The sequence below is a fragment of the Passer montanus genome, unplaced genomic scaffold (genome assembly GCF_014805655.1).
Source record: "Passer montanus isolate IOZ18808 unplaced genomic scaffold, ASM1480565v1 scaffold141, whole genome shotgun sequence".
NCBI classification, from domain to species: domain Eukaryota; kingdom Metazoa; phylum Chordata; class Aves; order Passeriformes; family Passeridae; genus Passer; species Passer montanus.
Window position 1 is genome coordinate 575,574 of NW_024361053.1, and position 22,979 is coordinate 598,552.

The 22,979-nt window shown below is 42.4% G+C and overlaps 1 protein-coding gene across 3 annotated transcripts in view; it reads left to right on the forward strand.

Moving 5' to 3' along the window:
- Positions 1-1,065: 1,065 nt before the first annotated feature.
- The window catches only part of SLC2A13 (solute carrier family 2 member 13), a 153,765-nt gene continuing 131,851 nt past the window's right edge, over positions 1,066-22,979 (forward strand). For all 3 annotated transcript variants that reach the window (XM_039700496.1, XM_039700497.1, XM_039700495.1), the window contains exon 1: positions 1,066-1,826. In XM_039700496.1, the coding sequence (XP_039556430.1) occupies positions 1,280-1,826 (547 nt within the window). In that variant the 5' untranslated portion in view covers positions 1,066-1,279. The remainder of the gene's footprint in view (positions 1,827-22,979) is intronic.

Sequence of the window (22,979 nt, forward strand, 5' to 3'; positions counted from 1 at the left end):
ATTAGCAAAACACAATGCTCTACTTCTCGAACACGAGAACAAGCTCCAGACTCTGCTCCTACATGGTAAGACACCTGTCCCCCTCTGAACAACAGCTGGCATTTTCCCTTTTTATTTGGAACAGAATCGCAGAGTTGTTGGGGCTGGAAGGGACCTCTGGAGATCATTCAACGCCTCTGCTAAGACAGGGTTACCTAGAGCCGGTTACACAGGAACACACCAGGAAAACCAGGGGGGTTTTCAGCGTCTCCAGGCAGCGAGGGGTCCCAGGGCAGGTGGAGTAACCTAGAGCCGGTTACACAGGAACACCAGGAAAACCAGGGGGGTTTTCAGCGTCTCCAGGCAGCGAGGGGTCCCAGGGCAGGTGGTTTCGGGGCTCTGGCCCCGCTCTGGCAGCAGCGCGGCCCCAGCTCCCCGCACAGCGGCAGCGACGGGGGCGGCCGGGCGGGCTCCCTCAGAGCCAGCGACCGCCAAGGGCTTTTCGGAGCCCCAGGGCCCTTCCTGTTCAACACCCCGAAAAGAGGAAGAGCAGGGGAGGTCGGGACAATCAATCGACACCAACGATCTGAAATGGTCCCCGCCACTGGACTCAGAGAGCCCGGAGATCCCAGCAGTGAAAACCCGCTACTTCCGTGCCCAGCCAGTGTCGCCCTGTGCTTCAGAGAATGACAAACGCGGATCGCTGTCTCCGTTCAAACGATCCAGTTATTAAATCAACTGCGATCCTTACGCGCGCCCGGCACCCGGACGGCGCTCCCCAGGCAGTGCGGAAACCGCGCGGGGGCAGGCGGGCAGCCCCGGCTGGCGGCCCCTGCACCTCGTGCAGACGGGGGCCGCCAGCGGGAACAGCTCCGCGGGCTCGGGGACCGGCCCCCGGGCTTGCGTGGCACCCACCCGCCCAGGGCTCCCTTCCCGGCTTCCATCCCGACTTCCTTCCCGGCCCCAGCGCCCATCGCCAGCCCCGCGAGCGAGCGCGGCGGGGGCGCTCCGTGCGCAGGCGCTCCGGGCCGCGCCTGCCCCGTACCGCGAGCGGCGGGGGGGCGGCCGCCTCCAGCTCCGCCCGGGCGCTGGGAGCGGCGGCAACTTCCCCTCAAGTCCGCCCGGCGGCGGGGGGACGATGCGACCCAGCTGAGCGCGGCCCGAGAGGGGCGGGCGCGCTGAGGACGGGCAGCGTCGGCAGCAGCGGCAGCCCCGCCGCCCTAGTCTGAGTAGCCCGGCAGCCGCCCGCCTCAGCCCCCTGCCCTCCCCCGGTCGGGGCGGGAGCCGCCGCGGCCGTCCCATGTCCCGCAAGGCCAGCGATAATGTGGAGTACACGCTGCGGAGCCTGAGCAACCTGATGGGCGAGAAGAGGCGGCGGCAGGCGGACGGGTCCGCCGGCTCGGGCGCGGCGGCGGGCGAGCGGAGCCTCATCGCCGCCGAGTCCTGTTCCAGCCTCAACAGCGCGGCGTCGGGCGCAGAGCTGGAGCGGGCGGCGCGGCGCCAGTTCCAGCAGGACGAGACCCCCGGCTTCGTCTACGTGGTGTCGGTCTTCTCCGCCTTGGGGGGCTTCCTCTTCGGCTACGACACCGGCGTGGTGTCGGGGGCGCTGCTCCTCCTCAAGAGGGAGCTCAACCTGGACGCGCTCTGGCAGGAGCTGCTCGTCTCCAGCACGGTGGGCGCCGCCGCCCTGTCCGCCCTGGCCGGCGGCGTCCTGAACGGGCTGTGCGGCCGGCGGCCCTGCATCCTGCTGGCCAGCGGCCTCTTCACGGCGGGGTCCGGCGTGCTGGCCGCCGCCCGCGACAAGGAGACGCTGCTGGCGGGACGCGTGGTGGTGGGGCTGGGCATCGGTGAGTGCCGCACCGCCCGCCCGGCTCCCTCTCCCGCGGGGACCCGGCTCTTGCCCGGCGGGGGCAGCGCTCCCCCGGGGCAGGTTTAGCCGAGCCGGGAATCGCCCGTCCCTGCACGCCCGCAAACGCCTTGCGGTGAAGCAGAGGGCGGAGTAGTGCCGGAGTGCCCAAGGCTGGGGAGCTGGCGAGGGGAGCGCTTGGCTGAGCGAGGTCCGGGGCGGGGTCCCATGGCCGTGGCAGCGCGGTGTGCAAGGGGACGGGGTGTGTGTGCTTGCCCTCTTCGCTTTTATTACAGGTGGTGTAGTCCTGCCCCGTTGCTGGGAGAGTTGCCTGTTTTCTGTACGAGGGGAATGGTCTCGCATCCTTTCTGCGGGTTCATGTTTAGGGTGGTCTGCCAGAGTCGGCACCGCACGCCGCAGGCTCGTGCATTTGAGGGGGCTCTGGGAAGTCGGGGCGAGGAGATCATGCCTGGCTTTCTGAACTGTGAATACCTCTCTACTCCCCGCGTAGCTGCACTTGGGCACTGAAGGAATGCCTCCGGGGCAAAATAAGGTGGTAAATCTCCCTGGTCTGAATAAGTTAACGCTTGCTTTGGAAGGCTTTGGATTTCATTAATGATATACTGAACGTGAATTGCTGCTCTTTATTTGCCTTCCTATATGGACTGCAAGCAGTGGGTTCTCGTAAAACTTTGTAGTTGTCCCAAGGAACTTGCAGTGATGAGGACTGTTTTCTCTGACCTATGAGACTGGTTTTTGTGCTGACTGTATCCTAAATAGCCTTCAAGTTTGAGTTGCTCTTCAGCTTCAGCTGCCATCCTGTCTGGCAGTAATTGAATTATACTCATCATCTGAGATGGGCTGTAAGAGGTTAATCAGAGTTCTTGGACTATAGTAGGTATAATCTTGCATCCCTTTCTATCTGAAAGCACAAGGACAAATTGAGAACTAAGATTGTTTTCATCTGTGTAGAAAAGTTATGTTTTTTAGCCATCGGATAATTTCCTGAGTCCTCGGGCTTGTTATAGACACACTTTCTCTGATGCAAATCGTGGCCTTATTAAGGAAGAAAAGTTAGTGAGTCATAATAAGGGCTGTCGGAAATAAAATTGTCTCCATCCATGAAAGGGCTCATGCTGGTTTTCCCATACACAAACATCTTTGGGTTGCAGTTTTCCTACTTCAAGTTGGATGGTTCTTTTTTTATTTTTTTCTTTTGAATGCTACCTCTCTGCATGTTTGCTGTCTTTTCAAGATTTCAGACTGCAGAATGTTGATAATATTGGTCATAGAGTTCAGGAGGCAAAACTAAATTTGACTGTGAGATTGCACGGGTAACAGGAATTTTGATGGCAAGGTGTAGTACATATATTTAGTGGTAGATAACAAAAATACCAAATGTGATGTCTTTCTGTGTTTGTAAAGCTTGTCATGTTCCTTTACTGTAACTGATTGCAATGACAACTTTAGGGGCTGTAGAGAAATGAAATGGATGGATGGTTTGCTTGACTTCTGTGTGTGTGTTTCTTAGAGAGATACATAGACATATTGGAATTGTCTGACAGTAGTGCCAATAAGTGCTATTCAAATTGTTGGCGAGATATGAGACCTGGGACTTAATATAATCAATAAATAACCAGAAATGAAAACTAGGAGCCCTGGATCTCTTGTGTGCCCTGGGGAGAGCAATCTTTCTTTGGCCTCTGTCCACATCAGGGTCAGAGTTGTGGTTCTGTTGGGACTCTGGAGAGCTGAAGTAAGAAAGGAGAAATGTTCTGAGGATTTTGGAGCACAAAGACAATAATTTGTGTTTTAAAAATGTGATGTTTTTGCTTTTTTTTTTTAATCACTGACTGCTCTTCTTTATGTGATGTAGCTTAGGGCCAGAAACAAAGCTTTACCTCAGATTGCTGTGACTGAAGCATGACAAGAAACTCCAGGAATTGCAGAGTCCAGTCGTAACACAGTTTGTTTTACAAAAGAAAAAACCTGTTGTGGTTCAAAGCTGTTCTCATATAACAAACTAGAACAGTTTCTACATTAAATCCCCCACCAGAGGGAGCCTGGATAATTTCATGAAGGCGTTAGAAATTGGTGGAAGTTTTTTCTTCCCTTTCATTTCTTGAAGAATTCTGACTATCATTTTACTGCCCAAAGTGGGCCAGAGCTTCCTAGTGTTGGTGTGAGAAGTCTGTTTAGTAGTGTGACATTTCAGCAGTAATACAAACTGCTAAAATGTGAGGGTGCAGTGCTGTAGTGTTACAAATGCTTTCCTACCTGAAAACCAGTAAAAAACTTCTTAACTGTGTATAATTTTATAAATTTCTTAGGTATCTTTCCTGTAGCTCTCTGCAAATTGCCCATCAAAAGATCTCCAGATATATGTGGATGTTTTTGCATTTACTAAGTGAATTACTGTGTTATGATCAGTACTGTGGTGCTGTAAAAGCAGATGTGGTGATGTTCCTTCTGCCCTTGCTGGTTGCAGGATAGATCAGTGTTAATTTTGTCTGTGTGAGAAAATGGCTATTTTTCTTGTGACTGTGATTTATAAAGGAATAAAGTTAAACTTTCAAGGATGAAAACCAGAGGATGTATGCTGAAATGAGGAACATCTCTCATTTGCCTGTCTTGTCCATTTTTTACCATTTTCTTTAGAGCTGTTTTGAGATGGAAAAACTGTCCTTTGTCTACAGCCATTACAGAATGAGATGTTTCTGGAAATAAAGACTTTCTCTCAAGGACAAGCCTAAAACTTCTTTTATTGTAAATGTTGAATAGATTTTTGTGGTGGAAACAGTTATGTTCCCTTTCTGTCCCACTTCCCACAGTATTAATACAAAATACAGAGAATTCATAAAAAGGGAAAACATGTTCAGCATGAGCTTAGAATGTCCTTAGATATTTTCAGATCTCAGTTTCTAAATGCATAGTTCATGACAGTTCCAGACTAAATGGCTTAAGAACAAGGTTATGGCTGTTATTCCCTCCCACCTGCCCATTTCCAAGCACTTCTGGTGCCCTGGACTCTTTAGGAATTTGTCTGAGCCAGATGTCAAGAATGCAACACTTGGACAGATATTCATTACAGCAAATGGGGGCAAAATCCAAACATTTAGGAAATTGGATTGCATGTGCTTGGTAACACTTATTGTGATCATGGCTAGGTAAAGGAGTCACTGGTACAAAGTGTGTTTGGACCTTTGGCATCTGATAATGGTGAAGGCCTCCTCCTGTTGTGTTGGCTGCTGTAGTTTGGCTGCTGTGCTTGACAGGAAAGCTGGATTCTTCACTTGGCTCGTATTTGGTCTGTCCCAAAGCCTGAGGTCAGGCCAAAACTGAAACAATAAAAGCAAGAACCAGGCGTGACTGGAGATGAGAGTTATTTCTACTGAAAACTTGCTGTCTTGAGAAGGAAGGCAAAGAGTGGGAAGAGTAATCACTGGGGCTAAACCAGAGACCAGAGAGGATAATAATAAACAGCCATGTTTGCAGAATCACTTCTTTCTTAGGCTGTGATCAGTCCAGTGTCCTAATTTACCTGAACCCATTGGCCATGGTTTGCCAACAGCTTGTCTGTCTGCAGTGGGAGTTGTTTATCCTCCTGTCATCTGGGGATGCTGAAGGTTTTGAGCTTACAGCTGGTGTAGGTGGGTGTTGGCATGGTGCTTCAGCTGTTCAGGTTACTTTTTCAAGAGCACTTGCGTACCACCTGTGGAAGGAAAGCAGTTTGAGCAGGGTTCAGGAAGTGACAGCATTAAGCTTGCTCCTCCTTAGCTGATCTCTGTCTTGATGTACAATCATTAGCTGGATAATTAGATACTCCTGTCTTGTTTGGCATGCAGAATAAATGGTGCTCAATTAATGATCAGCTTTTCAGGGTTTTGTTTTCTTGCTGAATGTGTGGCTTAGGCATTACTTAATGCACACATTACCCAAGCTCCCATGAAAGCAGAGTTACTAGGATTACAGTATGCGTGTGTTAGTGAGTCTGCAGTGCAATGGGGACCTGTCTGGTTAGGTGCCTTATCTTCCTGTCTCTCGTACATGAGGTTTCTAAGCAATGTAAGCCTAATGCTCACTGCTTGCTTTGTGCTCAAAATGTCTCTAGTATTTTTTTTAAAGGCTGTATTTGAATCTGACATATGTAGTGCTGCTGGTAGCATCTTTTGACTACATATGTAGGTCATTTTCTGAGCAGAGGAAGCAAGACTGTATACAGAATTAGGCAGGAGTGAAAAGTTCTGGCATATGGTTGTGGCTCCCCTGGTGGGGTTGGCTTCTATTGACAATAAGGTTCAATGCCAAATGACAAAAATAACCAAATTTATCCAAAGGACTTGCATTGTGTACTACAAACTCTGTATGATATTTGAAGTAGTTAAATAAAGGTCTGCCATATAATCTTGACTACTAGATATGCTGTGGAAATACTAGAAAATAAGTGGTATGGCATGTTGCCTGTGAAAGGTTAGGGTATGTGTGCTGGTTTTTATTACTAGGTTTTTTTGGGGGGTTCCTTTTTTTTTTTTTTAATATGACTGAGCTTTTCCAGGTATTTTTCAGTGTATTTTTATCTTGGAGAACCAGATTAATTTTCTCATCCTGTCTCAGCAATCTGATGTGGGAAGCTCTGAAGCTTCAGTCTGTTTTTATAACTGAGTGTCCACCAGCTTTTTTAAAAGGAGTTTATACCTTGGTACACTTTGGAGTCACCCTCAATCCCCAAATATGCTGTGCTGCTTCTGACAGATGCTTGTAATTTTCAGTCCAGAGCTTCATAGGCTATTTTTACCTCTGGAGACAGTGGTTTGTTAGTATAAGCTGGCAGTAGGGATGGAGAGACAAATTTCTGGGTTGTTGCAATTGATTCTTGTGCTGTCACTGCCCACAGATGGTCACCCAAGCTTCCAGGACCTAAAGGTACTGACATGACTGCGTGTGCTCAGGATTGAATCTCTCTATCTTAAGAGCTTAATCTATTCTTGAGCATCTGGAAGGATACATTGGCTTCTGATTGGAGCTGAAATCTTTCAGGGTACCAGGATTAATTTAAGATTAAAAACTGTATCTTTTGAAGTCCTCTAGTTTTGTGTGCCTTGGACAGGATACACAGTTCTATGCTCAGTTCACTGTCACGTCAATAAGCACTGACATTAATGTTTTGTCTGATGGTATAATACAAAAAGCAGCAATTTGCACAGGAAAGTTGCTACCTTATATTCAGTGACTATTTCAGAATAAAATATTAAGTACACAAAATTATCTAAGAGAATTTTTGGATTTTTGATTCTTCTGGACACTCCTTAAAGTCATAAGGGAGCTGTTTTGGCCTTTTTGCTATTTTTTTAAAATTAACTTAAGAAAGAAATTAATTCCCATAGTTCATACACCTTGAATTTGTTTTCTGTCTTTAAAACATGGGAATTTTTCTAAGATAATTTTCCCTGTACTTGGTCAAACTGTTCTATTAAAACAATCCCTGTTGGATTATAAGTATCTTTGTTTATTTTGGAAAAATATAGAAAGCATCCATTTCATAGATGACATAAAATTGAAATTATGGTCTTCTTACTCCTGATAAAAAGGCAACTTGAAGGAAGCAAAAAAACACGAGTGTTTTCTTACCTTGAAAAATTCATGTGGGCACTGTAGGTGGGCTTATTTTCAGAATGCTTTGTTTGCTACAGGAACAGGAGACCAGTGGCATGCACTTACTGTGAATTTAGAGACAGCAAATTGTTCAGCTGGAGCTCTTGGGTCTGAGTGACTTGTCTGGCTGAAGTTTGCAGCAGTCCTGTCAGCAGAGTCACAAGTCAGGATATCTGAGGACAGTCCAGGCAGCACATTTGAGGTGCTGGCTGCTGTCTCGTGCTGTGCACTGTCAGAACTGGCACTTAATTTTTGTCTGAGCATGCTAGTCTGTACTTTGCCAATTGTATCCTGAGAAGCAATGAAAAAAATGAATCACTGAAAAGGAGGTGCTGAAAAGAAGAGATCTTTTAAATTATGTTTTTCCTTATCTCATTATCAGTAGACTTCATGATTAATTACAGCAGATTTATGCTTTTAAGTGAAGTTTTATAGAATATATCCTATTTTAAAATACATTAATTTCTTTTAAAAGTAGTATTTTAAGACTCTTAGGGATTATTACATTGAAATATGGCAAGGTTTTGGGTTGCAAGTCCTACAGAAGTCCTGAAAATTGGTGATTTTTACTTAATATGGTTGGAGTCAAAGTGAAAAACTGTGGCTGTGTGGCATGCTGGCACCACAGAGGTATAATGGGCCTGATGAATAGCTTTGTTTGCAAAATTGCTTTATGGGTCTTCATCAGTGGGCTTTCACACCTGACCTGTACAATCAGTGTTTCTGGTGTGAAGCTTGTGAAGAGCATGGGTCTGTGCTGAGCTGCTGGAAGCCTGAAACCAGTGACTGATGCACATCAGGAGGGCAGAGTTCCATCTTTGGGCTTTTCTTTGCAATGATTATGCCTGTGAACAAGTATCAAGAGAAGCAATTGTTAACTCTGTTGTAGAGATCTTGTGTAACATGGCTCTGAATAAGTCTGGAGCCATTTGATTACTTTAGCTAAACTCTGTAAGTCTTTTAATGCAACTTAGGTGCAAACTCTTCTAAAATGTATTTTGCACATGATAGTTGTGGAAATGAAGGTTTAAAAGCACACTTTCCTGTTCTTTCCATTTCTGATCTTCCTCTGATTTGTTGTCACATTTAGACTGGTTTTGTAAAGGATTTATTCAAAGTAAATGCATGTTCTGAAGGGGATTTTTCATAGGTGGTTTCTTATTTTGGCTTTTTATCTACCCAGTCACTGAACTTAAGTTTCTTAGCTCAGACAGTCTGTCCCTCCTTCCTTCACAAGTCCCTTCCAGACATGCTGCTGGCACAGATGAAATGCCACACAGTGACCCCAGAGCCCTCTCCCCCCCATCTAGCTGGCTGTGGATGGGCCACAACACACTTTCAGCCATGGGGTTGGCCAATGTGTTCCCTCTAGGTTTGGTCTCTTACTCAGCTGAACAGTAAGGGTGTCTGCCTCTTCTGCAGTTGGGGACAGACCTCCTTTTGTGTTCCTTTCAAACTGCAGATTCTTGTTTGAAGTCCACGTGTGCCCTAGGGATTGCACCTGGCTTGACTTTCTTTGGACTTCTGCCATCATTTCATATGGGTGTGTGCTAGTGAGCTCAGACACTGAAGCAGTTGTGTAAATTTAATAAATAAAAAAAGAGGTGTGTGTTTATTGATAAATGCAACTTTCTGCCTTTACGTTGGGCTTGTCCTTTAGTTGTCACTCAGGGGTTTCCCCCCACTCTGTATATGGGTTTTTTAGTTGTGTGTATTCAGGAGCTGTCAGCCCAGCTTCTCTGCCTGAACTTTCCTTCCACGCTCCTCCTTGATTTTTACAGTGTAATTCAGCAAGGGAGCAGCTCTCTGGAGGAGGTTTGTCCTCTGGCTAATCTGAATGGCTTCTTGGTTCTCATTAAGAGCTGATGTTTTCCAGGACCACCTGGCACTGACCTTAGGGTTCATCCTTTGTGAGTGTTCTACAGCAACAAGCATACTCTGCTTCAACTCCTGAGTGACAAGATAACTTCCAGCCAAAAAAATTTTCCAGGCAGTGCGGAGAACCACAGGAATACCTGATGCTTTTAGCACATGGGCTGTCAGACACTGCAAGGCTGAACAGTCTTCAGGGAGAAGTAAGGATACCCTTTCTTCTCCCCGAAGGCCTGTGACAATTGCTTCAAGCATCAGTTCTAGAACTTTCTAGTCTCTTTTCAACACTGTGTTTGGGAAGGTCTGAGTTCCACAAGTCTCATCTCAAGTGGTGATTTTGAGGAGCTCTCTAATCTAATGAGCAGCCAGCCAAGCACATACAGCTGCATGCTCAGTTGTCTCTGAGGCAGAAGTGGTTGTCAATCTCCAGATGACAGACACAAAATCAGGAGATGCCAGAAATGGTGGAGAACTTGCTATGTAAACAAAAATGTGTAGCTAAAATTATAGTTACCTTGACATCATTCATATTTTCATAGTCTAGACAAAATTAAATAGTTCTAGAATCTTAGTACCATAAGTGGAAGCTTTATGGCAAGAGTTTTCAAGCCTTTTCCCAGAAGTGGGAGTTTCTGCAGGCTAACCTGCAGAAACAAGAAGTAACAGCCCTTTTGTTTCCCTTTTCATTTATTTAGGAGCCTCATATACATGGTTTTCTGTACTGTTGCTTCCCTTGAAAGGGAAGCAAAACCAGTGATTGTGGTTTTAAGTGTCTGTGCATATAATCACTTTGGAGAAAGATCGTTTTCCAGCAGCTGGAAGTATTAGATATGTGTTTGTGTTTAGCCACAGCTCTTCTACTTTGCTGCCTTTCTCTGGAAATACAGGGGCATGCATTCTAAGTTGGAAAGAGCAGAAGAACCTGCCTGGGGTTACACTGGTTGTATTGCCCATGCTGTAGGGTGTATGGCCTTGTAAATAAGGGATGTGTTCTGCGTGTGCTGCTCTGAGAAACATCTACTGAATTGATTGCTGGTATGTGCCAGTGGAAGAAACTTTTTAATTTCTGTTTGCTCATAAGAAATTCTCTCCTGTTCCTTCTCCTAAATACATTTTCTGTGCAAGAACTCTACAAAGACTTGACCAATCTTCCTTTCTTAGTAACACTGGATAGTTCTCTAGGTATGTTTTTGTCGTTTTAGTGCTCCTGCTCTTGGTTCACCAGATGAGAACTTTGAACTTAGGCCTACTTGAAGGCACCAATAATTTGAACTTTAAATCCATGTTGAACTGACTACACTTCTAATAAATGGGTGGATGTCAAAAGTTTTGCATTGGGTCGTTTGTTCTTTTCTGGCTGTCTTCTTTCCTTCAAGTACAGAGTCATAAAAGCATGAAGGTGACCTTAGTGTCATTAAATAACTGCATGTTGTTAGGACTGATACGTTGCTGTCAGAGCAGTGCCATTGTTCATAAGCCATCAATTACATTTTTTCTAATAGAAAAGTGAAATATTGGTAGTATTTGAATACTATAGCAATTGCCTTGATTCATGTCCTTCCTTGAGCTGTCTTCTGCAGTTCATCAGATCTTGCTTTTGCATTTCTCTCATTTCCGAGGGCAAGAGATGAGCAGATCTAGAAGTACTCCTCCTTTTCCCTAGTGCAGACCTGCTGTGCCCAGAGGAGCAGGCAGAGGGGCGGAGCACTGGTGCCATCCTGTTTTCATGCCTCGTGGTGCAGTTTAGCTTCCAAAACAAGACCAGACCAGCTGGTGATGGGCAGCTCCTGTTTGCATCCCTCTGATTTCCTCCCTTAAATTACCATTCATTCTTGTTCAAAGCTTGTAGTGGTGCTACAAATACTTGGAATCTGTGATTCTTTGGAGTTTTTAACTAATATTATGAAAATTCAAACACTATTACCCTTTAGGTTTTGCAGGTCTAGTCTTGGAGGAACTTCCAGTACTTAACCTGGAAAAAATAGAGTTGTTGATTTACTCCGTTGTTAGCTCACAGAAATTAGAAGGCAGTCAGGATTCAATAATTTTTTATTCAATAATTATTCAATAATTTCTTTAAGGAAGAGTTAGATGCTGAATACAAGTAACTTCTGAGCATGTTGCAATTTTTTTCTCAGGCTTTTGTAGCATAGGTTTCACATTCCAGCTGTAAAAATTGTCCAAATTCCAATTGTAAAAATTACCAGGATTTATGAAAGGGAAAAAAAAAGCTACTATCTTAAAAGTGCCTAAATAAATTCAGAAGCAAAACCTCTTTATTGATGCTAATAAATATACTTAATAAAGTACTTATGAGATTTTTATAGGAAGAATGGTAGATAACTAAATAAATTATGATGAAAGCCATGACAAGAAAGCTGGAGCAACTTCAGCAATCTAGAAATATAACGAGCACAGAGCCTACATGAGGTGTTAGAGCCAGGGAATATTTTTACTGCCTTTTTGAACATCTTACTGGAGTGCAAGTAGGAGCAGGGAGAGCTGGGAGCCTAAATTCTTGTATAGCTGGTGGAGGATGGTATACCAGAATCCCAAAGTCAGAGGACTCAAATCAGATTTAGTACTCCTTTTTTCAGTAGGTGATAGTAGGAAAGAAATACCCATTCTTATGGCATTTTTTGTATGTTTAAGGTTCAGGTCATTGTGCTTTATTTGCTGTTCCTAGTTGTATGAAGGCCTGCTCTGCCTGTTATTTTGAGCTTTTCTGCTTGTAGCTGCCTACCTGGGCAGTTTTGTTTACGAGGTTAAGGAGGTAAAAATCACAGTGACCCACCACTAAGTTCTTGCTCTCTGATTTGGTTAGTTAATTTTTTTGTAGTTTTGGTTGAAGCTCTGATGGAGAGTGTGGAGAGTCTAACATCTGAGGAAGGCAGTGTGGTGGTGGATAAACTGCCACAGGCTGAGCATGGAGGAAGTAGTGGATAAGTCCAAAGCTGTGTGTACTTTAAGCATGCACTTCAGCAGATGTTTGCATACAAGTGACCTTTTTTGTTTGTTCACAGGTCCTTGATTATTGGACTGTTGAGGTCAGTAGTAGCTATGTCAGCACAGGAATGGGGAATCTGCCTGAGGGGAAAAGGTAAGACTGGTTTTATTCACTATGGAGTTCAGCTAAGTCTTTTGCCTGGTAGACTCCCTGCTCCTGCATTAATCATAGGTGCTGCTGACCTCACCAGTCCAATTCACATTGGAACAGCTTGGTACAAATGAAATCCAAAGCCACTTGGGCAATTGCAGGATCCTGAAAATAAAGTGGAAAAGGCTAAAATGTTGCACATAGGCATTTATGATGTTTTACCCCAAAAATTCAATCACTGTGAGAATATTTTGAGCTTGTACTTGGGTCTGGTTTTGTCCTGTGTGTTGTTCTTTGTTAGGAGGAGAAATAAAGCACAGATCCTTCCTCTTGTAATGATTGACTGGTGTGTTCTTGGAAAAAAATCACTGGTGCATTTAGCAGAAACGTGGGCACACACTGAGTAGAGCATTACCCAAATAATGTTAACTTTCCTTTAAGTGAGTGGGAATGTACTTTACTAAGTTCTTTGAAAATTTGGATGAGAAATCCAAAATCCTATTTATCATAAAATCGAACATTGGGTAGGGCACAATATTTGTTTGCACCTGTGTGGTCTGTATGATTTCCTCTGTGCATCCTGACCTCTCTGCAGGTTTTATGGCTGGGGTACACAAAATATTATCATGTTCAACAGCCTGTGTGCTTCTGAAAAAGCTGGAGTTTCATGGCGTATTTTTTAGGTCATGCTTTGTTGTTTCACCTTCTGTTGTGTCTCTGATGGTGACTTTAGAATAAGAAGAGATGCTGTTTGTGTTTGGGCTTTGATTCTGCCTACTCTCTCCCCACCTACTCCTTCCCTGCATTCAAAAGCTGTCTGTTGAATCAGTCTGCAGGCCTCTCCCTGATTCAAAGTTAATTGCTTTCCTGACACCTATGTAATATCTGGGCTGTTAATCATTATCCTCTTAGATGTGGAGTGTTCCTTGCACAGGAGGAAACAGTACTCCAGGCTTGTTACACAGAGTGCAGAGAAGGCTTTTCCTCATAGCTCCAGACCAGCAGTCCTGTCTCCTCTGTAATACCAGCTGGATCTTTAGCAGGATCTGAGCCACCTGTTTAGAACAGTTGTGCTTAATCTATTCCGAAGTTAATTCTCAGTAATTCACCTTGTAATGGTGAAACTTCTAAGGGACTGTGTGCATGTTTTCTAGTGTTTCTTGTGTAGAATATTAACATGCTTATGGTTGACTTAATAGAGCCTCTGCTTATATGCTCTCTTTAATCCCGGAGTATGGATTTGTATGTGTGGCTGTTTCAGATAGGTTGTTGGGGCATCAGTCTCCTTGGCAGTGTGCTGGCTGGATGAGGCTGAGCCTGGGCTGCCTGTTAGCCTCTTGTCTCAGGCTTTGGTATTCATTCTGCTTTTTTCCCCTGAAGACTCTTCATGGGATACACGGAGTGGAACTGTGCTTGTGTGTTAAATGTAATGGGGACTTCTTATGAACTACTTTGCTACAGTCAAATTAGTCAGTTTTTCAGTTTTGCTAGCTGCAATGGCTTCTTGCCCCCAAATTTCTCCAGGGAATTTCATTTGGGCTGGGATGTAGGGAAATCAGTCCTTGCACTGGTGCATAGAAGGTGGAACTGGAAGTGTGAGTGCTAAAGCAGCGCTGTTTGAACCTCAGTAATCCATCTGCCATACTTGTCTTTCCTGGCCCATGTTGGTGAGAAATTGAGTCTGATCCTGGCCTTCTTGGGAAGCAGGACAGCCACCTTGGGAAGCAGGAAGGAATGCAGACATCTGGAGAGTTCCCCATGTGCGTGTATGCACAGAAAGAGTTGAGTAATGAAATTAAATTATATTAGGAGTTGATTGTATTTTTGTGGTGAGAAAAAAGCAGATTGAAGATGGTTATGCAAGAGAATACTGTAAACCAAGTGTACAGATTTTCAGGATTAGTGTGTTTGAGACAGATTCTGCAGCTGTGCTCTGGAGGATGGGAGAAGATATAAAGAATGGCTTTGGGGTATGGGGCCATTCTTTCTGCTTTTAGTGGCTGATACTGCTGACAAATAGAAATACAAACCAAAGAACACTCAGAATAACTGTGAAAAGGAGACAGAGTAAAGCAAACACTTCTCAACCTATTATTGCTTTAGGGATACATGAAAGGTATATCTCAAGATGACAGACATTTAAAGTGCTGAAAGCACACGCTGCATTGGAAGCATAGTCCATGAGGAGCTTTTCTAGCTGTTATATATTGCAGTAGGTTACAAGTATTAGGGAGGAAGATTCTTTTATTAAGGAGGTTTTATTTGGTGACAGGAAGAGTAGCATTCTGCTAGAGCAGTTTATTCCCAACCTCCTTGACAAAAGCCTGTCATCAACATGTGTGCTTTGCAATGGATAGTAAAATTTTATGGGGAAAATACTGTGGTTTTATTATTTTCTTACTGTATGCAAGTATAAATAATACTAACTTGGCAGGTAGGAGTGGTAGTGACTAATTCAGAGATCTGGTCACCTATGAGCCTGTTTTGTACTTCATTGTAGGTTCCTAGTGCTTTATTAGAAGCTGTCACAACTGGTTCCATTCCTACTCACAGTTGCTTTATTATGCTCAGTTTAATGATTCTTCCCTAATGGGTAATTAATTCTGCTTTGTGATGTTGCTCTCTTGCAGTATTGTCAGCAGTCCCTACCTTTTGTTTTGGGAAATAAGAAAGAGGAGGTAGGCCAAAAATCTCTTAAAATGTAAATAAAGTGAATTTTACTTTTGAGTGGAAATTCAGTTATACGTAGCTAGGTTTTACCATAATTGATGTTTCAATTATATGAAGATTTAATTAAATACTTTAATTAAAAAATCAGGTGAAATGTGATATAGGAAAAATCAAGATGGGAGATAATAATTACTTGATAGAGTTTCTTTGGAAAGAGTCCTGTGAGGATTCAGACATCCTTCCCTGCTCTGGTCTAAGACTTTTCAGTTATCCTCAAGTATGGAAATTTCTTCATAAATTCTTCTCAGTGAAAGTGGAGTAATGCTGTAATCACAGGTCTTGCAAAATTTATTTTTCAGAGAGATCTTGGATTTAGTTATTTTTCTCAGTGGTAGCTTGTGCATGAATCTTTTCTCTTAAAGCTTGAACCTTAAATGAGAATGTCTTGTCACTTCGAAGGAGAATGTGGCTTTGTTTTAACTATAAAGTTTCCAGTTTTAAGGATGGAATCCACTTCAAAGTGGGAGCAGGTATGAAGGAGTAAAAATTTACTATTCTCCAGTAGCTGTGCCTCAAGTACAAAAAAGCTGGGTCACTTGGAGGCTGGCAGACAGCAAACTAAAGCAGTAGAGTATTTCATTGCCCAGCTTGTTATCTGACAGCTTACACTGATTTATTGCAAGTTGTGTAGTGCAAGTCCCAGGAAAAGCAGATTCTATCTTAGAGATACTTGCTGTATCTGTGTTAATTGGAATGGGACTGTCAGATTTTCAAATTGCAGCACCTAATTTTTCTTAAAATTTCTCATTTTCACTATTCTCTCACTGTATAGAGGCAACACAGCAGACTGATAGGAGAATCAGTGCAGTGCCCTGAGTTGCAGAATGACACTTCAGATACCCATCTTTATTTCCTCTTAATCCTGAGGTTATCTAAAGTTCTTGAAGTCTTGTATCACTTAATGAGATTTACCAAGAACAATGCAGAGTTTGCCCAGCTTTCTCTGTAGCTCTGACCTGGAGCTCTGCCTGAATCCTCCCCTGCTAATGTGCCTGGAGGATGAAGATAGGGCAGGAAAGAGCTGCTCTGCAGGGGGACCTCAGGAGTTGTGCTTGGTGCTGAATGCAAAGGCTAACAAAGTGCAAAGTAAATGTTGAAGTAAAGCAACTGTTACCAGAATTACATCTGCTGTTTGGAAAATGGCTGTCCATCACAATGCATCGAGAGAACTATAAGTTGTCAAAAACTGAAAGTCATGAGAGCAACATTTCCCAGAAAGCTCTTTGGCAGTCCATTTCCCTGACAAAATGTAGCAGTAATTTCTTTGCTCCCGCAGCATCCCTCCATTCCTGGCTGGCTGAGGCTTCCTCAGCTTTTTGTCCCTTAGATGTTGGTAATGGAGTAGTTGATCTGTTCCTTTTTTCCTTTTAGCATTTGACACTACTGTCTTGCTTTTTTCCCCCCTCAAGTGCAGCAGCCTCATTCTTCACTTGTAGCTTCTTTTTTTTTGTCGGTATAAGCTACTGGTAGAAGTAAATACACATCAAAAGTGTTTGAAGTAACCTTGTATCCCTTGACAACTTCAATATTACACCATGAGTGCTGCATGTTGTGATAGTCTAGGAGAGCAGTCACAAGTCATTTCCATGTGCAAACCTGTGTGACATGAAGAAATTGGCTTATCCCTCTGCTAAGAGCACCCTAATGCAAGATTCTTGAGCTTATAGTTAGAACCCTCTCTGAGACTACCACTTTTCTTGAGAGATCTTTACTTGGGATTCCTCCACATGATGCTCTTCTATTACAGTTGCATTGCACTGGCACTGAGCAGCTGTTACTGAATTGGTAGCAGGGAGACTCCAGATCATGAAGAGAAGTACACTAGATATCACACTTAAATATCTAGTGGCAGCTAGATTTGTAAGCTGAGCTGCTTTTAAAGCAAAGAAGTGTGCAGCACTGGTTGACTTTCCCATGTGCCCTGGGAAAGGCCTGATTCTCCCTGGCATGCAAAATGTGGGTGCTGCAGAAGGTGCCTTGAGGAAGAAGTACTATACTGATTTCTATCACCCCTCACCCTCCAATACTGCATATTTTCGCATATGATCAAAAATAAAGGAGTTTTATTATCTCTACATGGATCACTTGGGTTTGTAAACACAAGCTTGGTTGTATATGAATCTGCTAGTGTAGAAAGGAACTGAGCTATTGCTGTGATTCCTGTATTTTCATGTTAACTGTAGCTATACTTACATTACTATCATGAGTGCTACTTGCATTATAAAGACGTAATTGAAACTTAGATTTGAAAATCAAGCCTTAGGCTGTAAAAAGCTTACAAGGCTTTTGTTTATTTTTTAGAGTAATAGTTGCAAAGCCATATAACTAGTACCTGTCTTCCTACCAGTCATGCTGTTTTCTGCACAAGTGGATAAATCTAGCAGTTCCTATAAAAATGTAGTTCTCTGTGTTGATGCTTGCAATGTGTTTACCCATGGCAAGCACAAAATTACTGGGAATATACATTAGACAGACAGTATTTTTGAATGGCTTTCCTGAATAGGGAATGAAATTATTCAATGTTACTTTTTCTCTAAAATGTTCATTTGTATCTCTAAAACACTAAGTTTGCAAAGAGATTAGTCTTTATAATTTTTATTTTTCTTTTAATTAATTGCAAGTTGTAGGTAAGAAATGTGTTCTTCTGCTTATTTGCATGTGAAGGTTCGTGTTTGAAGACAGTTGCTAGATTTTAAATCCAGTGCAACATAAAGCAGTTTACAGAGAAGTTAATAAGTTTACTTGTAGAAAGAGGCACCATTAAAAACTATTTAGATCTTAGTTGAAGAGTATAACTATAGCTTTCAGGTATAACCTGAAGTCATGCTTTTGGCTGAGTTCAGCTTCCAAAGCTCGTTCATGTTTATATAGATGTCACATCCCTTTGAATTCTTGTAAGCTGGGTAAAGCATCACTGTAGTAGAATTAGAGAAAAATAGCATATAAGCAAAAGTGTAAAGTTAGAAAGAAACATTTGTTTTCTGTATAGTTTTCAAACTATTACCCTTGTCCTCTGAAAATAAAATTTCTCTGCACAGAAAATATGTGCTAATCCTTGAAGCATTCAGCCATTTTTCTGGGGTTTTTGATGTGGGATAGGTTTTTTTTCAACGTTGTGTTTATAATGCTGACTTTCTGGCATTTATGAATGGCTATGCAGATGAGCCCTGATGAGTCTTTCTGGGTCACTATAAAACCACACTTCCCTGCTGGAAATTGCAGTTTGTGTGGCTAAGTCAGCAGAAAGAGACAGATTGGCACCCCCAGCCTCTCAGTTAGTGCTTGTGGTGATCTGTGCCTCAGCACAATTCCGTGCCAGCCACCAGACCAAAAGCCTCCAGTGGCAGTGGGGTGTCTGAGATGGGGATACAAATCCAGATTCCCTGCCTTGCTGGATGGGGAAGGAATTCCTTATCTGTGGCTGGGGCTGCCTCAGGACCTGAGCACCTTCAGCTGCTGGTTCTTCCTAGGTGTGAGCAGCACATACAGTGCAGTCTGCTGGTGCTAGAGAATGTCTACAGAAAAGCACTGCTTATCTCAATTAGTATTTATTTAAACTGAAACCACTCTTGAAGGAGATCAAGTAGTGCTTGACTTACGTGTTTATACAAGCTGTCATAAAGAAAACTACTATGTTGTATTCATAATTTTCAAGTGAAAAAAAAATGCTCTTATTTTCTCAAGTAAGAAGTTTTTGCCATGTGGTAAAAATAAGTGCTGAGTGGTATAAACATCTAGGCTGCTTTACTCTTTCACAATGAAAGATCTGCATCTTACAATGCAGTTACAGATTTTTGCAAATAGTTCTTGATCAAAATTAATTCAGAAACAGAACAAATTAGATCTTTTTCCTAGTTGCTTTTGGTAGCTTTTACTCACTTCTAGGGTTGATTGTAATTCTAGTATTACTATAATGATTCAAAAATGCATTTCTTTATGATTTCTTGTATCTTTCTGAAATGAGATCTCACAGCTACAAGCTACAGGCACAGATTCCCAGTATGGCATTCTCAGTGGGATATTCAGGAACTCGGGCAGCTGGGTGGGGTCTGGCTGGGATTTTCCCAGCCTGGATTAATAGGAGCAGATGGTAGCCATAAAGAATGACTGAACACAGGTAACTAATTCCAGGTTGTTGAGAAGTGTAAACTGACATCTGTCGTGGGTGTGGTCATAAGCTTGGACAGTTGCAAAGAACTCTGCTTCACATTTTCTGGATAATTATCTTGATTATTTTGCCTCTGGTTAATTAAATCCCACTCTCTTATTTTGTCACTCAAGATAAATTTCCTCTTAACATGTTTTTTTGAAATTATTATAACCTTGAATAATCTCAACATAGTTTTGAATAGAAAAAGTTATTTCTTTAGGAATAGTTTCTTCCAAAAATGAGCTGTTCCACATATAGTGCTAATGTTGAGTTGAATAAGACCCCAGAGATGAAGTGGTTCTAGCACTTAGAAGCATAGAATATCCACAGTATTTTTAAATTACTGCCTGTTCGTATTAAAGATTACTACATTCTTTTTGTAACTCCTAAACTGTTTTCTTTTAATAAACAGAGTAAACTAAGCTTTATTTTAATAACTTTCACACTGTAGCCTGTAGGTGGTTCTTGTCTGTCTTTACTCAAGTGTTATGGCTCACTTGTTTCCATTTCACAACCAGAAAATTATTAAAATATTAAAAATATTCCTCGACTTAAAGAAATTCAGTGTAGGAAAATCAGTACTGTGATAAATAGTCCCTTCTTGATTATGCTTTGTTGAATATTCATGTCTCTTTACTGTATGTGATTACCCTGGGCTGTTCTGAGATGCTGTCCTGGAGATGCCAGAAAAAGGCCTTAACACTTCAATTATGGAGGAATTGTATTCTGTGTTGGCATGTTATTTTTGTTATGAGCTGGATTTACTTCTGTATCTTTTGAACAAGGGACAGCTTGAAACTTGGAATTACTCTTGTGGGAAGCTGATGCTGTCTTCTTGGGGCATTGCATTGTCTACTCTATGACAGTTGTGGTTGCTTCTACTGGACACAGTTTGAGGTTTCCTTGAGTGAAGAAGGATTTTGTGGTTTTGATCCATGCTGATAGCACACAAAAGTAAAAAAGCCTTCTTGTGGTCATCAGAAAGAATTGTTTATTCAGGCTCATTAAGATATGATTGTTCTATAAATCTGAGACAATATCAACTAGTGAGCAGCTTCATTTGCATTTCCTCAGATTGCTCTGGTCCTTGACTCCTTCACAGTTGGATGCCACATAGCAACATGGGTTTGGTTATAATTAAAGTACAATGTTGCTCTCACAGATTTGGGCTGGTGGCTAGGTAGGGATGTAAAGGTCTGGAATTTCTTCTTCTATTAGGTGTTCAACAGTACAGGGTTTTTAGTTCTGATTAACCAGCTCTCTACAATTCAGCAAACTAGTGTTAAAATACCAGACTTAAATGAAGGCTGCTGATGTTGAACCCCCATTCTAGAAGAGATGCCCCTGGGTCTGTCCATTACTGTGGTCTATGTCCTCATGTGGTTTTGGTGCTGCTGGTTTGTCCCTCTGCCCTTGTGCATTTCAGTGCTCTCCTGTAGCTGAGTACAGTTGTGCCCCAGCTAAAAAATTGACTTCTACTAATCTGACATAGGGGAGATACTAAATGGGGAAGTGTGCTTCCAGTCATCCTTGAAATAACTTTCAGTAACCAGGTAGAAACTGCTGATAATGCCTTTACTAGATATGTGCAGTGGGTGGGAAGCCAAGATAGTGGAGAGGACTTGAGCTTTCACTGATATTCACACTCAAGTACAAGCTGTGCAATGAATATTTTAACTTTATCTGCTAGGGAGATGGTTAGTGTACCAGAACAGCATTCAAATGCATTGCTTTCTCAAGTATTTCCTATTAGCATGTTTAATAAGGCACTCTGTTATCCCCTTAGGTTGACTGTCATTACTGAAAGCTGAAGTGTTAACTGTAATAGCACAAAAGGACTCTATGAGACTATAAAAAGGCTTAATTTCTGATTAGGTTGAGTAATATAATTTAATATGTTGTGGAGCTGTCTGTAGAATGGGAGGTAGCTGATTGTTGGCAGCTCCTGTAGGTGTGTTTGTGAAAGCTAATGGTCTTTTAAAATAAGTATCCTTTGCAGTTAAAATGTATCCCTTTTGATGAGTTTGTTTTCTCCACAAACTATTTAAATCGATTCTTCTTTGATGGTGAAGATTATACAGTTATTGTAGAACTTTTCAATTCTTTCAGGAAGTTAACCAGCATGTTGCCCCTGTCCTCCTGAGTTTTGGTACCCAGATGTGAGCAATGTTCTAAAATTATCAATTGGCAAGAACGCTGGTTTTGTCAGAGTAAAGCAAAAACCTTAAAGTATAATTTTGTGGGAATACAACTGAAAGAAAATACTTGATGAAAGTCTTTTTGTCTATATAATGTGACATACTTCTAGGGTCAATCATATTTCCAAGGCACTAAATTCAGATTGCATGTCCAGTATCCAAGATGTAGGGTGTTTACTGGATTTCCTGCGAAGTTGCTGTGAGAAAACATTAGCTCAGCTGTAGGCTTGCAAGTTTCCCCTTGTCACCTTAAGAATTTTCTGTTATTTATACTTCTGTTGTACCCCACTAAAAGCTCATCTCGACTTTGTATTTAAATTTTCCTGTAGCATAGCAACCTCTGCTAATATTTAATTCCTAATTCTCTTTGCCATAAACTTGCTTCTTCATCAGGTTGTCCCCATAAATCCCCTGTCTGTGGAATCACTTGCTGCTTGGATCCTTACCATTAACACAAACCATTATGGGATACTTCTTCATTAAGTGAATTTTAAAGTTGGCAGCATTAAAGTTTAAGATTTTAATGAAAATTTGCTCTTGCAAGATATGTGAAATATTTTACCTTGGTTAAGTACCTCAGAGCAGCTTTATATGTTAGTGAAGGATGTTCTGAAAGGAAACTTTTTAGTTTATGCCTGTTCATTTGTAGCTCCTAACAACACAAATTTTTATAATAAGCTGTGTATGTTCTTCTAATAGAGATTAATTGCTGAATTACTGTACTCTGAAATAGAATCAGAGATTTCTTTGCCCTTTTTTTTGTGATTACTTCACATTTAAATTTTAGTTTCCACCTGGGCAGTCTGGAGTCCCATGGTGGTTCAGGTTACTCCACTGTGATAACTAGTCCTGCCTGGGGGCTGGTACAGTCATCTGACATCTTTGTGAACTGTTTAAAGGAGATAAGTGGTGCAACCCTCTTAAGAGGCAGGTGGATATTCTTCTAGCTGGTTGTATTCCCTGGTTTGCTTGGTTTTATGCAAAGGATCAGTAGAAGCTGGTCAGGAGGGACAGAACCATGATAGGGACATCAGTTCCTGGATGTGCCTCCTTAGCACTTCTAGTTAACCATCAGTCCTCTTTATTACTAAGCATGAAAGACTAATTGAGTTGCAGTAACAACAAAAGTTTGTCAGGAACCCTTCCCTGTGTTTTTGGTGCTCCTGACACTGGTTATTGGCTGATGCCAGTGAAAAGACTGACACATTTCTACTATCTTAGAGCTCTTTTATTGTGCTAGCAGTAAAAGTGCATCTCATTCAATATCCTGTCTCCAGCATTGTTGCTCATCTGTTGTTCTTATGAAGCACCTTCCCTCCTGTCGGCAGGAGGCATGACAGGAACTGTGGTGGAAGTCCTGGTCTGGACAGGGTATATTTGTGTCTGTCTGATCTTGCACAAAGAAGTCTTTAAAAATATTCAATTTCCTTAGCATTAATGCTCAAATGCATTTTA